The sequence below is a fragment of the Ranitomeya variabilis genome, chromosome 7 (genome assembly GCF_051348905.1).
Source record: "Ranitomeya variabilis isolate aRanVar5 chromosome 7, aRanVar5.hap1, whole genome shotgun sequence".
Taxonomy (NCBI): domain Eukaryota; kingdom Metazoa; phylum Chordata; class Amphibia; order Anura; family Dendrobatidae; genus Ranitomeya; species Ranitomeya variabilis.
The window spans coordinates 228,940,670-228,958,869 of NC_135238.1; the positions used below are offsets into that span (position 1 = coordinate 228,940,670).

At 38.5% G+C, this 18,200-nt stretch overlaps 2 protein-coding genes across 3 annotated transcripts in view; both read left to right on the forward strand.

Moving 5' to 3' along the window:
• The window catches only part of LCT (lactase), a 35,419-nt gene extending 29,596 nt beyond the window's left edge, over positions 1-5,823 (forward strand). The window contains exons 13-17 of one of the 2 annotated variants that reach the window (XM_077273040.1): positions 169-278; positions 1,595-1,729; positions 1,811-2,031; positions 5,095-5,331; positions 5,509-5,823. In XM_077273040.1, coding sequence (XP_077129155.1) covers positions 169-278; positions 1,595-1,729; positions 1,811-2,031; positions 5,095-5,331; positions 5,509-5,741 — 936 coding nt within the window. In that variant the 3' untranslated portion in view covers positions 5,742-5,823. The remainder of the gene's footprint in view (positions 1-168; positions 279-1,594; positions 1,730-1,810; positions 2,032-5,094; positions 5,332-5,508) is intronic. The other variant, XM_077273041.1, reaches the window with a different exon arrangement.
• A 4,697-nt stretch (positions 5,824-10,520) lies between these two features.
• LOC143784600 (lactase/phlorizin hydrolase-like) overlaps positions 10,521-18,200 on the forward strand; it is a 34,235-nt gene continuing 26,555 nt past the window's right edge. Inside the window, exons 1-2 of the mRNA XM_077273039.1 lie at positions 10,521-11,144; positions 17,633-17,703. Of these exons, the coding sequence (XP_077129154.1) occupies positions 10,559-11,144; positions 17,633-17,703 (657 nt within the window). The 5' untranslated portion in view covers positions 10,521-10,558. The remainder of the gene's footprint in view (positions 11,145-17,632; positions 17,704-18,200) is intronic.

Genomic DNA, 18,200 nt, shown 5'->3' on the forward strand with positions numbered 1-18,200 from the left:
TTATATTCTTGTACATAGGAGCAGTATTATAGTAGTTATATTCTTGTACATAGGGGCAGTATTATAGTAGTTATATTCTTGTACATAGGGGCTGTATTATAGTAGTTATATTCTTGTACATAGTATTATAGTGACATATTATAACAATCATGTATTAACGACTTTCAGTTTTTCGGTGGCTGGTTTGGATATCCTATATTTAAAACTGGGGACTACCCAGAAGTTATGAAGACCAGAATTCGAGAAAGGAGCCTCGCTATAGGACTGTCCCAAAGCCGGTGTGTATGCTGACAATGACAGAACAGCCTGCATCATCCATGTAGTAATGCTTATTTCATCATGTCTTTCGGATGGATGTTTTCAAATTCTGGAAGACTCAGTAAAGCCAATGGCATGTCTACCATGCTTTTTAAAAATAAAAACCTGTCAGTCCTTTCATGCTGCCAGGACAATGTAAAGCATGAAGCTGAGATACTTTGAGCATTTCAGGGAGATCAAAGCTTCAAAAATCATGGAGGCACGGAGTAAAGAGTCAGAGCACACGTAGAGGAGTTTGTTGGGTTCTTTATATTTGCTTATATATGCAGTTATGTCAGTCACGCTGATCCGAGTGTGACGAGGACGGAGGGATAGATCCTGTGGACTTCAGTCCCCGTGCCCAGCTCATTTATAAAGCCATGTTCCGCCTGCATCGTCACCTGTAGTACATGAAGGAACTGTTAGACCGGAGAGGTGTAACAGTCCCTTCACGTCTAGCAATACCAGCATAGTCGAAGATGATTGGAGATGCAAGACTGTGTTAGGCTCTGTTCACATCTCCGTTATGGATCCCATTTATATGCAGATACCATTTACTTACAAAAGGGAACATTGGGAGCATTGCATGTTTATTTGAAGGTAAATGGAGCTGCATGTGCAGTGTAAATATGATCGAGGCCCCTCTGACACAAGTGTGAACATAGCCTTACAGGGGAGGCTATAAAGGAGGAAGTTCCAGTAGTCTTGGCGGGAAATGATCAGGACATATAGAACTATTTTCAGCATTTTTGAGTGAAGGAATATCCAAGAAGTATAATTTCTCCTTGCTGAGATTGACATGCTAAGCATGCCGAGATGAACAGACAAAGCCGCAATGCTCCTCTGGGAAATATGCTAATTATTAATTAGGAAAATTGTCTCTTCAGAGAGGAAGAGGACTAGAACTCTAGTGCCACCTATTGGAAGGTTGCAATCCTGCAAGTCAATGTCGACCCTTTAACGAGCCTTGTCACATGACTTAGCATAAGAGACAAACCAGAATCTCAATTTGCAGGCACTGTGTTTCGGGGTACTGCCCCTCGTGGAGATCAGGTTTGGCTGTGTGAGAGCCATCCAACCGATCTCCAAGAAGTATAATTTCTCCTTGTGGAGATTGACATGCTAAGCATGCCGAGATGAGGAGACTTAAAGCCGCAATGCTCCTCTGGGAAATATGCTAATTATGCAAATTGTCTGATTGAAGGAAAAAAAACTCAAGTGAGATGCATGACTACATAATGGTAGGTTTTCCTCTCTTGCTATTGCTACTCATGGTTTCTATGACTTTCATCATCAGGCTCCCAGAATTCACTGAAAGTGAGAAGCAAAGAATAAAAGGGACGTACGACTTCTTTGGCCTGAACCACTATACTACTGTGCTGGTTGGGCACGCGATCTTTGGAATAGACTATCAGGCTTATGAAGGAGACAGGTAAAGGTGACAGCGAAAATGTAATCCGGTCCTAAAGAAAATCAACAGGAGATTTGACGTATTTTCTGTCCATCATTCCAGGGGGGTTTATTTACTGAGTGACAGAACCTGGCTGACATCTGGTAGTGCATGGCTGAAAGTGACGCCTTTTGGCTTGAGAAGGTTATTACACTGGATAAAGGAAGAATTCAACAACCCTGCCATATATATCACAGAAAATGGAATATCCGAGCGCGGGACGAATCTAAATGACGAATGGAGAACGTATTATTATAAGCATTATGTGAATGAGGCGCTGAAAGGTACGAGATTACATACAATGCAAGCAGAATATGTGCAAGTCATTCAGCCAACCCTAATATCTGGAATAGAATAAGAATGCAAAAGCACTTTATATAGAAGGAGGCATATTTATAGCAAAGTCACTGACATCTTACAGACCATTAATATACTCTTATACGCCATAATATAAGTATATACTATAAACAAGAATATACCTACTATAATACTGCCACTATGTACAATAATATACCAACTATAATACTGCTCCTATGTACAAGAATATAACTTCTATAATACTGCTCCTATGTACAAGAATATAACTACTACAATACTGCCCCTATGTACAAGAATATAACTACTATAATACTGCTCCTATGTACAAGAATATAACTTCTATAATACTGCCCCCTATGTACGGGAATATAACTACTACAATACTGCCCCCTATGTACAAGAATATACCAACTATAATACTGCCCCTATGTACAAGAATATAGCTACTATAATACTGCTCTTATGTACAAGAATATAACTACTATAATACTGCTCTTATGTACAAGAATATAACTACTATAATACTGCCCAAATATGTACAAGAATATACTATAATACTACCCATATGTATAATAATATACCAACTATAATACTGCCCCCTAGGTACAAGAATATGACTACTATAATACTGCCCCTATGAACAAGAATATAACTACTATAATACTGCGCCTATGTACAAGAATATAACTACTATAATACTGCCCCATGTATAAGAATATAACTACTATAATACTGCTCCTATGTACAAGGATATAACTACTATAATACTGCTCCTATGTACAAGAATATAACTACTATAATACTGCCCCTAAGTACAAGAATATAACTACTATAATACTGCTCCTATGTACAAGAATATAAATACTATAATACTGCTCCTATGTACAAGACTATAACTACTATAATACTGCTCCTATGTACAAGAATATAACTACTATAACTACTATAATACTACCCCCTATGTACAAGAGTATAACTACTATAATACTGCCCCTATGTACAAGAATATAACTACTATAATACTGCTCCTATGTACAAGAATATAACTACTATAATACTGCTCCTATGTACAAGAATATAACTACTATAATACTGCCCCTATGTACAAGAATATAACTACTATAACTACTATAATACTGCCCCTATGTACAAGAGTATAACTACTATAATACTGCCCCTATGTACAAGAATATAACTACTATAATACTGCTCCTATGTACAAGAATATAACTACTATAATACTGCTCCTATGTACAAGAATATAACTACTATAATACTGCCCCTATGTACAAGAATATAACTACTATAATACTGCCCCTATGTACAAGAATATAACTACTATAATACTGCTCCTATGTACAAGAATATAACTACTATAATACTGCCCCTATGTACAAGAATATAACTACTATAATACTGCTCCTATGTACAAGAATATACTATAATACTGCCCCTATGTACAAGAATATACCTACTATAATACTGCTCCTATGTACAAGAATATAACTACTATAATACTGCTCCTATGTACAAGAATATAACTACTATAATACTGCCCCTATGTACTAGAATATAACTACTATAATACTGCTCCTATGTACAAGAATATAACTACTATAATACTGCTCCTATGTACAAGAATATAACTACTATAATACTGCCCCTATGTACAAGAATATAACTACTATAATACTGCTCCTATGTACAAGGATATAACTACTATAATACTGCCCTCTATGTACAAGAATATAACTACTATAATACTGCCCCTATGTACAAGAATATAACTACTATAATACTGCTCCTATGTACAACAATATAACTACTATAATACTGCTCCTATGTACAAGATTATAACTACTATAATACTGCCCCCTATGTACAAGAATATAACTACTATAATACTGCCCCTATGTACAAGAATATAACTACTATAATACTGCTCCTATGTACAAGAATATAACTACTATAATACTGCTCCTATGTACAAGAATATAACTACTATAATAATGCTCCTATGTACAAGAATATAACTACTATAATACTGCTCCTATGTACAAGAATATAACTACTATAATACTGCTCCTATGTACAAGAATATAACTTCTATAATACTGCCCCCTATGTACGGGAATATAACTACTACAATACTGCCCCCTATGTACAAGAATATACCAACTATAATACTGCCCCCTATGTACAAGAATATAGCTACTATAATACTGCCCCTATGTACAAGAATATAAGTACTATAATACTGTCCTCTATGTACAAGAATATAACTACTATAATACTGCTCCTATGTACAAGAATATAACTATTATAATACTGTCCTCTATGTACAAGAATATAACTACTATAATACTGCTCCTATGTACAAGAATATAACTACTATAATACTGCTCCTATGTACAAGAATATAACTTCTATAATACTGCCCCCTATGTACGGGAATATAACTACTACAATACTGCCCCCTATGTACAAGAATATACCAACTATAATACTGCCCCCTATGTACAAGAATATAGCTACTATAATACTGCCCCTATATACAAGAATATAAGTACTATAATACTGTCCTCTATGTACAAGAATATAACTACTATAATACTGCCCCTATGTACAAGAATATACTATAATACTGCCCTCTATGTACAAGAATATAACTACTATAATACTGCCCCTATGTACAAGAATATAACTACTATAATACTGCCCCTATGTACAAGAATATAACTACTATAATACTGCCCTCTATGTACAAGAATATAACTACTATAATACTGCCCCTATGTACAAGAATATAACTACTATAATACTGCCCCTATGTACAAGAATATAACTACTATAATACTGCCCCTATGTACAAGAATATAACTACTATAATACTGCCCCTATGTACAAGAATATAACTACTATAATACTGCCCCTATGTACAAGAATATAACTACTATAATACTGCCCCTATGTACAAGAATATAACTACTATAATACTCCCTATTATTAGATTTCTCTTCTTTCGGCAGCTGTAAAGTACGATGGTGTTGATCTCCACGGTTACTCCGCCTGGAGTCTGATGGATAATTTTGAGTGGGCGACAGGTTACACTGAACGGTTCGGATTGTATTACACAAATTTTTCTGACCCCAATCTGCATCGTCTTCCTAAAGCGTCTGTGAAATACTATCGATCGGTGGTTCAGTGTAACGGTTTCCCTGACCCACATAACGGGTCTCATCCTTGCCTTGATTCAGAACCAGAAGGTGAGTGTGGAAACTCCTGTAACATAAGTGAAGAGACCCATAAAAGGTGTAAAACGTGTCAGATGCTGATCCTTTGAGATGATCCCCTGGTCATTAATCGACATACTTCTTGATATCAAGGTCCAAGTATCACATGTAACTAGTAGGCCTTGTTCACTAAAAATTCCCTTTTTCCAGCAGGTACAACTATGGGGCCCACAGCGAGTAGCGGCAGCCACACTACAGAACCCTTGGAAGATCCAGAACCCCCATTTGTGAACTTTCTTGGACTAAAGATCTCCACCTCGGATGCGATGATCGCTTTATATGTGGAATTCGCCTTCTTACTTGCCGTCGTCTTCCTTATTATTTTATTTGTATTTATGAACAGTAAACTCCGGAAAGAAGTAAAGCTTGCAGAGTTATTTTAGTTGTGAGCAAAAAACTATGAAAATATCACCATAAATGTGGAAAAAAACAATAAAAACGTATCTGATATTATGTGTGAAGTGTATGGGGATTACCAGACATAAGCCGTGAGGACATTGAGAAATAATATCATGGATCTACAATTGGTTAACTGAAATCATGAAACGGTGCCAGCAGAGTACCCCCACAAACAGTGCCAGCAGAGTACTCCCGCAAACAATGCCAGCAGCGTACCTCCCACAAACAGTGCCAGCAAAGTACTCCCGCAAACAATGCCAGCAGAGTACCTCCTACAAACAGTGCCAGCAGAGTACCCCCGCAAACAATGCCAGCAGAGTACCCCCACAAACAGTGCCAGCAGAGTACCCCCGCAAACGGTGCCAGCAGAGTACTCCCGCAAACAGTGCCAGCAGAGTACCCCCACAAACAGTGCCAGCAGAATACCCCCACAAACAGTGCCAGCAGAATACCCCCACAAACAGTGCCAGCAGAATACCCCCACAAACAGTGCCTGCAGAATACCCCCACAAACAGTGCCTGCAGAGTACCCCCACAAAAAGTACCAGCAGAGTACCCCCTGTGAGGGATGGCACCGTAGAGATCACGTAGAATGCCACCGCTACAACCACGTGAAGAATCTGCACCTTGCCACCCCGCCTGACATCACTTTTCCGGGGGACACCGCATCTGGATACCAGGACACACCAGCCACAAGAGTCCACTCTTATCGCCAAAATTATCACCTATGCAGTAGCAGACTCAGATCACAGTGTGTCCTTTGTCATCATTATCAAAATAATCTATTAGTATGTAACTGATGAAGGTCCTGACATAGGACCGAAACGTTTTGGGTACTACAATTAAAACCTCACGAGCATTAAGTTGAGTGCCAGGTTCTTTCTTTTGAGTTTGACATCACTTTTCCGTCAGAAGCATCACACGGTACAGTCTCCTCACTTGCACCAACGTGATGTTCCACACCCCTTAGGGACACGTGTGATCAGCTTGGCACAGTTTTACCCCCTTCCCAAATGGGCCCAAGGAGGCACGGGGAGTGAGGGAGAGTGGCCCAAGCAACTGCTGATGTGGCACCACACTCACTCACAACCCTGACAGGTTGAGAGGCCCATTCCATTAGCACCAGTGAAGCAGAGAACTGCCAGCCCGGTAGGGCTGCCACCAGTTCCTCATTAGATATAATCGCGGTCTGTTAACACAGGATTATATTTTAAAATCACAAATGTTGGCCTACTGAAATGTATGTTCAGTAAATGCACTCAATACTTGGTCGGGCTCCTTTGGCATCAATTGCTGCATCAGTGTGGCGTGGCATGGAGGCGATCAGCCTGTGGCACTGCTGAGGGGTTATGGAAGCCCAGGTTGCTTTGATAGCAGCCTTCAGCTCGTCTACATTGTTGGGTCTGGTGTCTCATCTTCCTCTTGACAATACTCCATAGATTCTTTATGGGGTTAAGGTCAGGTGAGTTTGCTTCCAATCAAGCACAGTGATACTGTTGTTTGTACACCAGGTAGTGGTACTGTTGGTAGTGTGGACAGGGGCCAAGTCCTGCTGGAAAATTAAATTTCCATCTCCAAAAAGCTTATTGGCAGAGGGAAGCTGAAATAGTAAGGAATTGGAAGGCAATGTATATTATAAAGTTACAGAACTTTTTTTTATTTATTAATGGGCCCACAGTGGTGCAAAAGTAAAAAAAAACACCTACCGGACCGTTGCTGCTTCTTCATGCTTGTGTTCCCCACCAGTCTCTTGGCCTCCTCTTTTGGCAGAATGTTTCAGGTGACCACTGCAGCCAATCATTGGGTACAGCCTTCACCAGTGGTCTCTTGACACCCACTCGCAGAAGGGGAAAACAAGAGACTGGCAAGGAACACCAGAAGCAGCACCGAGAAGAAATAACACCAAGCTGGTAGGTACGGTATATATATATATATATATTTTGTTATTTATTTTTTTTTTTTACTTATGCACCACCCTTGACAGCCCCTTTAACAAGATGATGCACAATGATATGGTATCACATGTCCCAAATGAGGTGTCGGGATGTATGATCCTCCACCACTTTAATGGTGGTTAGTAGACCCAGTGGCTTACACCAACCTGCCGCAGCTCATTGGTCATAGGTCATATTCAACCTGTGATTGGAAACTTCATGCTGGGTTTATGGTATCTCGTACAGTGCAGATGATCTGACGATTATCAGAGAGTAATAAATACTAAATATGGACATTTTATCTGGGATCAAAGAGCAGAACGATTCTGATAAGATATGTCATCAATGAAGATCTCCAGTCAGTTAAATCAAGAATCAAAATCCAATCCCCCCCTTGTTGTGAGATCTCAGATCTTTACTTCTTCTGGTCCCAGCCCAACTGGTGTTGAAGAGTAACCGTCTCTTTAATATTATATATATATATATATATATATATATATATATATATATATATATATATATATATATATATATATACACACACTACCGTTCCAAAGTTTCGGGTCACCCAGATAATTTTGTGTTCTCCATGATAACTCATACTTTTATTAATCCAATGAGTTGCCAAATGAATGTAAAATCTAGTCCAGACATTGACAAGGTTCAAAAAAAAAGATTTTTATTTGAAATAATAATTTTCTCCTTCAAACTTTGCTTTCGCAGGTGAATGCTCCCTTGCAGCAATTCCAACATTGCAGACCTCTGGCATTCTAGCAGTTAATTTGCTGAGGTAATCTGGAGACATTTCCCCCCATGCTTCCAGAAGCCCCTCCACAAGTTGGTTTGGCTGATGGGCACTTTTTTGCACCATACGGTCAAGCTGCTCCCACAACAGCTCCATGGGGTTGAGATCTGGTGACTGCGCTGGCCACTCCATTACAGATAGCTGCCAGCTGCCGGCTTCTTCCCTAAATAGTTCTGGCATAATTTGGAGGTGGCTTTGGGTCATTGTCCTGTTGTAGGATGAAATTGGCTCCAATCAAGCGCTGTCCACAGGGTATGGCATGGCGCTGCAAAATGGAGTGATAGCCTTCCTTATTCAATATCCCTTTTACCTTGTACAAATCTCCCACTTTTCCAGCACCAAAGCAACCCCAGACCATCACATTACCTCCACCATGCTTGACAGATGGCGTCAGGCACTCTTCCAGCATCTTTTCAGTTGTTCTGCGTCTCACAAATGTTCTTCTGTGTGATCCAAACACCTCAAACTTGGATTCGTCCGTCCATAACACTTTTTTCCAATCTTCCTCTGTCCAATGTCTGTGTTCTTTTGCCCATATTAATCTTTTCCTTTTATTAGCCAGTCTCAGGTATGGCTTTTTCTTTGCCACTCTGCCCTGAAGGCCAGCATCCCGGAGTCTCCTCTTCACTGTAGATGTTGACACTGGCGTTTTGCGTGTACTATTTAATAAAGCTGCCGGTTGAGGACCTGTGAGGCGTCGATTTTTCAAACTACAGATTTTAATGTACTTGTCTTGTTTCTCAGTTGTGCAGCGGGGCCTCCCACTTCTCTTTCTACTCTGGTTAGAGCCTGTTTGTGCTCTGCTCTGAAGGGAGTAGTACACACCGTTGTAGGAAATCTTCAGTTTCTTGGCAATTTCTCGCATGGAATGGCCTTCATTTCTAAGAACAAGAATAGACTGTCGAGTTTCACATGAAAGTTCTTTTTTACTGGCCATTTTGAGAGTTTAATGGAACCAGCAAATGTAATTCTCCAGATTCTCATCTAGCTCATAGGAAGGTCAGGTTCATAGGTTCTCTAATCAGCCAAACATTTTTCAGCTGTGCTACCATACTTACACAAGGGTTTTCAGGGGTATTCTAACCATCCATTAGCCTTCTTACACAGTTAGCAAACACAAACTACTATAAGAACACTGGAGTGATGATGGTTGTTGGAAATGGGCCTCTATACACCTATGAAGATATTGCATTACAAACCAGATATTTGTAGCTAGAATAGTCATTTACCACATTTATGATGTATAGAGTGTAATCGTGAATCATTTAATGTTAGCTTCATTGGAAAAAAACTGTGCTTTTCTTTTTTGAATGGCAGTGTGTGTGTGTGTATATATATCAAAATAAATGTCAAGCTTTCTCGTACACAGGAAAAAGCTGCTGCCAGCCATCTATGACAGTGGCTTATCTCGCTGAGAACAAAAGGATTGAAAGTCCAAAATTGCACATCTTAGATTCTTAATGACCCCAATGTCATCTTTCAGGGGAGAGTCTGTAGACCCCTATATACATTAGACTGTTGGCCGAGCTCACTGATATTTGCAGGATCGTCAAACAATAGTCTAATGTGTATGGGGGCCATAACCCTTTAAGGCTTTCATACATGTGAAAGTCGTTTCTTGCAATGTACTTTTGTTCTCTAGGGAAGATAAGTCGGTGCCAGAGGTATCTGGCGGGGACGGAGGTCACGGTAATAATAATGTCCATTCTTGAGATTGAGAAGGAAGTCATGCATGAGCAGAAGAAGCGGAAGTGCATGTACATAGGGGTAAAGAGAGGAATAGTGAAAAGACAAGACCTTGACCTATGTGTTTGTCAGCAAAAAACGGAAGTGACACGCAGCTGGGTTTTTCTTTTTTAACTCTTAGATTTCCTTGAAATCTCTATTAGTGACTCTGCTTCTAGAACTCCTGAGATGACAATGGCGCCCCGTGCTCCTGCTGCTAATCATCTCTGTGCAATGTCTTTATCAGCACGGCAGATAAGAAGTCAAGCGTCTATTTTATGGCCTTTAACTATGTATAAATGACTCCACAGGTACATTTGGGGATACAGAGACCAGAATGGCGCCAGCCTGGCGAGGGGTGCTCCTGGTTCTCCTCTCATCCATGTATCATGGGCTCAACAGTGCAGTTCTTGGAGACTTCATAGCCCTTGCTGGTCCATTGCAGAGCAACAAGGATGGAGCACTTAATGAAGTGGAGCCAGACGGAGAATTTAGGTGTAATAATAGGGTGGTTAATACCTTGAAAGACCAAATTCCCACTCTACAGAAGTATGGCGTCACACACTACAAGGTCCAGCTACCCAGAAACTTTGCATCTATCAAGAACAATGCCCTGGAGAGGAATGGGGGGCAGCTGCAGTGTTACAGGACCCTTCTGCAAGAACTGAATGGAGCAAACATTAAACCAATTGTGATCTTACATGGCAGCAGACTTTCTGCAGGTGGCACCCAGACTGGCAAAAGCCCCATCGATGTCTATACAGACTATGCTGAATTCGCATTCCATTCATTCGGGGATTTGGTCCGTACCTGGATAACGTTTGATGTTCCTGCAGATGTCACAGATGTGACCTCCGTACAGACTCTGCTGGACGCCCATGAGAAAGTGAGCACGGTGTATCGTCAGAAATATTCTGCTAGAGGTAAATTATTAAAGGAAGATGTAAAATGACTGAATACTGGAATTTCATGATTAACCCCTTCCCGACATGTGACGGTATAGTACGTCACATGTCGGGACCCCCGCTTTGATGTGCGCTCCGGCGGTGAGCGCACATCAAAGTCGCGACATGTCAGCTGTTTTCTACAGCTGACATGTGCGCGCAATAGCGGCGGGTGAAATCGCGATCACCCGCCGCTATTAACTAGTTAAATGCCGCTGTCAAACGCAGACAGCGGCATTTAACTACCGCATCCGGCCGTGCGGCCGGATATGAGCGCATCGCCGACCCCTGTCACATGATCGGGGGTCGGCGATGCTCCTCCATTGTAACCATAGAGGTCCTTGAGACCTCTATGGTTACTGATTGCCGGTGGCTGTGAGCGCCCCCCTGTGGTCGGCGCTCATAGCACACCTGCATTTTAGCTACATAACAGCGATCTGATGATCGCTGTTATGTAGCAGAGCCGATCGGGCTGTGCCTGCTTCTAGCCTCCCATGGAGGCTATAGAAGCATGGCAAAAGTAAAAAAAAAAAGTTTTTAAAAATGTGAAAAAAATAAAAAAAACATAAAAGTTTAAATCACCCCCCTTTCGCCCCAATCAAAATAAATCAATAAAAAAAACCAAAAACCTACACATATTTGGTATCGCCGCGTTCAGAATCGCCCGATCTATCAATTAAAAAAAAGCATTAACCTGATCGCTAAATGGCGTAATGAGAAAAAAATTCGAAACGCCAGATTTACGTTTTTTTGGTCGCCACGACATTGCATTAAAATGCAATAACGGGCGATCAAAAGAACGTATCTACACCAAAATGCTATCATTAAAAACGCCAGCTCGGCACGCAAAAAATAAGCCCTCACCTGACCCCAGATCACGAAAAATGGAGACGCTACGAGTATCGGAAAATGGCGCAATTTTGTTTTGTTTTGTTTTTTGCAAAGTTTGGAATTTTTTTTCACCACTTAGGTGAAAAATAACCTAGTCATGTTAGGTGTCTATGAACTCGTAGTGACCTGGAGAATCATAATGGCAGGTCAGTTTTAGCATTTAGTGAACCTAGCAAAATAGGCAAGCAAAAAACAAGTGTGGGATTGCACTTTTTTTGCAATTTCACTGCACTTGGAATTTTTTTCCCGTTTTCTAGTACACGACATGCTAAAACCAATGATGTCGTTCAAAAGTACAACTCGTCCCGCAAAAAATAAGCCCTCACATGGCCAAATTGACGGAAAAATAAAAAAGTTATGGCTCTGGGAAGGAGGGTAGCGAAAAACGAAAACGGAAAAACGGAAAAAGCTCCGGGGGTGAAGGGGTTAATACAATATAATCAGTAAATCTAAAAAAATTTCAGCTTAGCCGTCTATTGATACTATTGTAAAGAAAAAACATAATGATTGGAAGTTTACAATGCAGGATAATATAAAGCAAGAATATAACTACTATAATACTGCCCCTATGTACAAGAATATAACTACTATAATACTGCCCCTATGTACAAGAATATAACTACTATAATACTGCCCCTATGTACAAGAATATAACTACTATAATACTGCCCCTATGTACAAGAATATAACTACTATAATACTACCCTATGTACAAGAATATAACTACTATAATACTGCCCCTATGTACAAGAATATAACTACTATAATACTGCTTCTATGTACAAGAATATAACTACTATAATACTGCCCCTATGTACAAGAATATAACTACTATAATACTGCCCCTATGTACAAGAATATAACTACTATAATACTGCCCCTATGTACAAGAATATAACTACTATAATACTGCCCCTATGTACAAGAATATAACTACAATAATACTGCTCCTATGTACAAGAATATAACTACTATAATACTGCTCCTATGTACAAGAATATAACTACTATAATACTGCCCCTATGTACAAGAATATAACTACTATAATACTGCTCCTATGTACAAGAATATAACTACTATAATACTGCCCCTATGTACAAGAATATAACTACTATAATACTGCCCCTATGTACAAGAATAAATTATAATACTGCTCCCTATGTACAAGAATATAACTACTATAATACTGCTCCTATGTACAAGAATATAACTACTATAATACTGCTCCTATGTAAAAGAATATAACTACTATAATACTGCCCCTATGTACAAGAATATAACTACTATAATACTGCCTCTATGTACAAGAATATAACTACTACTGCTCCTATGTACAAGCATATAACTACTATATATAATACTGCTCCTATGTACAAGAATAAAACTACTATAATACTGCTCCTATGTACAAGAATATAACTACTATAATACTGCCCCTATGTACAGGAATATAACTACTATAATACTGCCCCTATGTACAAGAATATAACTACTATAATACTGCCCCTATGTACAAGAATATAACTACTATAATACTGCCCCTATGTACAAGAATATAACTACTATAATACTGCCCCCTATGTACAATAACATAACTACTATAATACTGTCCCCTATGTACAAGAATATAACTACTATAATACTGCTCCTATGTACAAGAATATATCTACTATAATACTGCTCCTATGTACAAGAATATAACTACAATAATACTGCTCCTATGTACAAGAATATAACTACTATAATACTGCTCCTATGTACAAGAATATAACTACTATAATACTGCCCCTATGTACAAGAATATAACTACTATAATACTGCTCCTATGTACAAGAATATAACTACTATAATACTGCCCCTATGTACAAGAATATAACTACTATAATACTGCCCCTATGTACAAGAATAAATTATAATACTGCTCCCTATGTACAAGAATATAACTACTATAATACTGCTCCTATGTACAAGAATATAACTACTATAATACTGCTCCTATGTAAAAGAATATAACTACTATAATACTGCCCCTATGTACAAGAATATAACTACTATAATACTGCCTCTATGTACAAGAATATAACTACTACTGCTCCTATGTACAAGCATATAACTACTATATATAATACTGCTCCTATGTACAAGAATAAAACTACTATAATACTGCTCCTATGTACAAGAATATAACTACTATAATACTGCCCCTATGTACAGGAATATAACTACTATAATACTGCCCCTATGTACAAGAATATAACTACTATAATACTGCCCCTATGTACAAGAATATAACTACTATAATACTGCTCCTATGTACAAGAATATAACTACTATAATACTGCCCCTATGTACAAGAATATAACTACTATAATACTGCCCTTATGTACAAGAATATATTATAACACTGCTCCCTATGTACAAGAATATAACTACTATAATACTGCTCCTATGTACAAGAATATAACTACTATAATACTGCTCCTATGTACAAGAATATAACTACTATAATACTGCCCCTATGTACAAGAATATAACTACTATAATACTGCCTCTATGTACAAGAATATAACTACTACTGCTCCTATGTACAAGCATATAACTACTATAATACTGCTCCTATGTACAAGAATAAAACTACTATAATACTGCTCCTATGTACAAGAATATAACTACTATAATACTGCCCCTATGTACAGGAATATAACTACTATAATACTGCCCCTATGTACAAGAATATAACCACTATGATACTGCCCCTATGTACAAGAATGTAACAACTATAATACTGCCCATATGTCCAAGAATATACCTACTATAATACTGCTCCTATGTACAAGAATATATATATACTATAATACTGCTCCTATGTACAAGAATATCTACTATAATACTGCTCCTATGTACAAGAATATAACTACTATAATACTGCCCCCTAAGTACAACAATATAACTACTATAATACTGCCCCTATGTACAAGAATATAACTACTATAATACTGCCCCTATGTACAAGAATATAACTACTATAATACTGCCCCTATGTACAGGAATATAACTACTGTAATACTGCTCCTATGTACAAGAATATAACTACTGTAATACTGCTCCCTATGTACAAGAATATAACTACTATAATACTGCCCACTATATACAAGAATATAACTACTATAATACTGCTCCTATGTACAGGAATATAACTACTATAATTACTGCCCTATGTACAAGAATATAACTACTATAATACTGCCCCTATGTACAAGAATATAACTACTATAATACTGCTCCTATATACAAGAATATAACTACTATAATACTGCCCTCTATGTACAAGAATATAACTGCTATAATACTGCCCCTATGTACAAGAATATAACTACTATAATACTGCCCCTATGTACAAGAATATAACTACTATAATACTGCCCCTATGTACAAGAATATAACTACTATAATATTGCTCCTATGTACAAGAATATAACTTCTATAATACTGCCCCCTATGTACGGGAATATAACTACTACAATACTGCCCCCTATGTACAAGAATATACCAACTATAATACTGCCCCCTATGTACAAGAATATAGCTACTATAATACTGCCCCTATATACAAGAATATAACTACTATAATACTGTCCCTATGTACAAGAATATAAGTACTATAATACTGTCCTCTATGTACAAGAATATAACTACTATAATACTGCTCCTATGTACAAGAATATAACTACTATAATACTGCCCCTATGTACAAGAATATAACTACTATAATAATGCCCCTATGTACAAGAATATAAGTACTATAATACTGCCCCCTATGTACAAGAATATAACTACTATAATACTGCCCCTATGTACAAGAATATAACTACTATAATACTGCCCCTATGTACAAGAATATAACTACTATAATACTGCCCTCTTTGTACAAGAATATAACTACTATAATACTGCCCCTAGGTACAAGAATATAATTACTATAATACTGCCCCTATGTACAAGAATATAACTACTATAATACTGCCCTCTATGTACAAGAATATAACTACTATAATACTGCCCCTATGTACAAGAATATAACTACTATAATACTGCCCTCTATGTACAAGAATATAACTACTATAATACTTCCCCTATGTACAAGAATATAACTACTATAATACTGCCCCTATGTACAAGAATATAACTACTATAATACTGCCCTCTATGTACAAGAATATAACTACTATAATACTGCCCCTATGTACAAGAATATAACTACTATAATACTGCCCCTATGTACAAGAATATAACTACTATAATACTGCCCCTATGTACAAGAATATAACTACTATAATACTGCCCCTATGTACAAGAATATAACTACTATAATACTGCCCCCTATGTACAAGAATATAACTACTATAATACTGCCCCTATGTACAAGAATATAGCTACTATAATACTGCTCCTATGTACAAGAATATAACTACTATAATACTGCTCCTATGTACAAGAATATAACTACTATAATACTGCCCCTATGTACAAGAATATAACTACTATAATACTGCCCCTATGTACAAGAATATAACTACTATAATACTGCCCCCCTATGTACAAGAATATAACTACTATAATACTGCTCCTATGTACAAGAATATAACTACTATAATACTGCCCCCTATGTACAAGAATATAACTACTATAATACTACCCCTATGTACAAGAATATAACTACTATAATACTGCCCCCTATGTTTCATTGCCAGAGCAAATGACAGGTGATCGGTGGGGGATCGGGGTGTCGGATCCCCACTAATCTGCTATTAATGACCTATTCTGTAGATGCCTGGACAACCCCTTTATGCAATGTCCCTACAGATTAAGGGAATCTCTGATTTCGGCAGTTTCTCTACAGACGTGTTACATTTCCTTTATAAATCTGCTTTTCTCATTACTTATTACATGCAGGACGCTGTCTCTGATCTGCAGGGTGACATGCTTTTTATCATGGGATAATGAATCACATTGTGAACTCTGCACCCAGATAAGTCTTGTTTGTGCAAATCAATATCTTATAAAGATAAGGAATTAATTTCAAAGTGATAAGAAGATTGATGAACAGGTCTGATACATTGTTACAGATAATGAACTCCACAGAGAGCTTAATTAGTACAGTATAAAGTGTTTTCCCTGAAACAAAGACAAAATACTTATAAAGAAAATAATCGTTTTCAATGTTTGCCCCTTTCAGCACCTTGTTCAATAAGAGACCTACCATGAACAGAGTCAGAGCAGCACAGCGCCCCATGCTGTGTAGTGGCCGTTCTCTGGTACTGCAGATCAGATCACACTCACTTCAATAGGAGTCAATCTTCAGTGCCTGGGAATGGCCACTTCACAGTGTGCGGAGCTTTGCTGTCCTGATTCCAGCTGAACAGTGGATTGTCGAGTGACAGACCTCCACCGATCTGATATTGATGATTGTCGATATATCCACAGCCGCTGACAGCTGTCTATGCTAATGCAATAATGATCGATAGGTCGGGAAAGTCGTGATGCAATGGTATACGATGCTGTGCTTTTATCATCAGGTGGACGGATATCCATTGCTCTGGGGTCGGGAGCACTGAGCACCTCTCTATCAATACACCCTCGAGTCCTGGTAAGTATGGTTTGGCTTTTGCATGTACACCTTCCAGGTATTCTCCGTGCACGAGGCCAGAGTAGGTGTTATAGGACGGCAAGCTAAGTCTATTATCATGGGCGCTAGGCTAAAGTGGCATGTGATATCAATGTTGAGAGTGGAGTAAGGTACCTTCACACTAAGCGACTTTGCAGCGAGAACGACGACGATCCGTGATGTTGCAGCGTCCTGGATAGCGATCTCGTTGTGTTTGACACGCAGCAGCGATCAGGATCCCGCTGTGATATCGCTGGTCGGAGCTAGAAGTCCAGAACTTTATTTCGTCGCTTGATCACCCGCTGTCATCGCTGTATCGGCGTGTGTGACGCCAATACAGCGATGTGTTCACTTGTAACCTGGGTAAACATCGGGTTACTAAGTGCAGGGCCGCGCTTAGTAACCCGATATTTACCCTGGTTACCATTGTAAAAGTAAAAAAAAAAACACTACATACTCACCTTCTGATGTCTGTCACG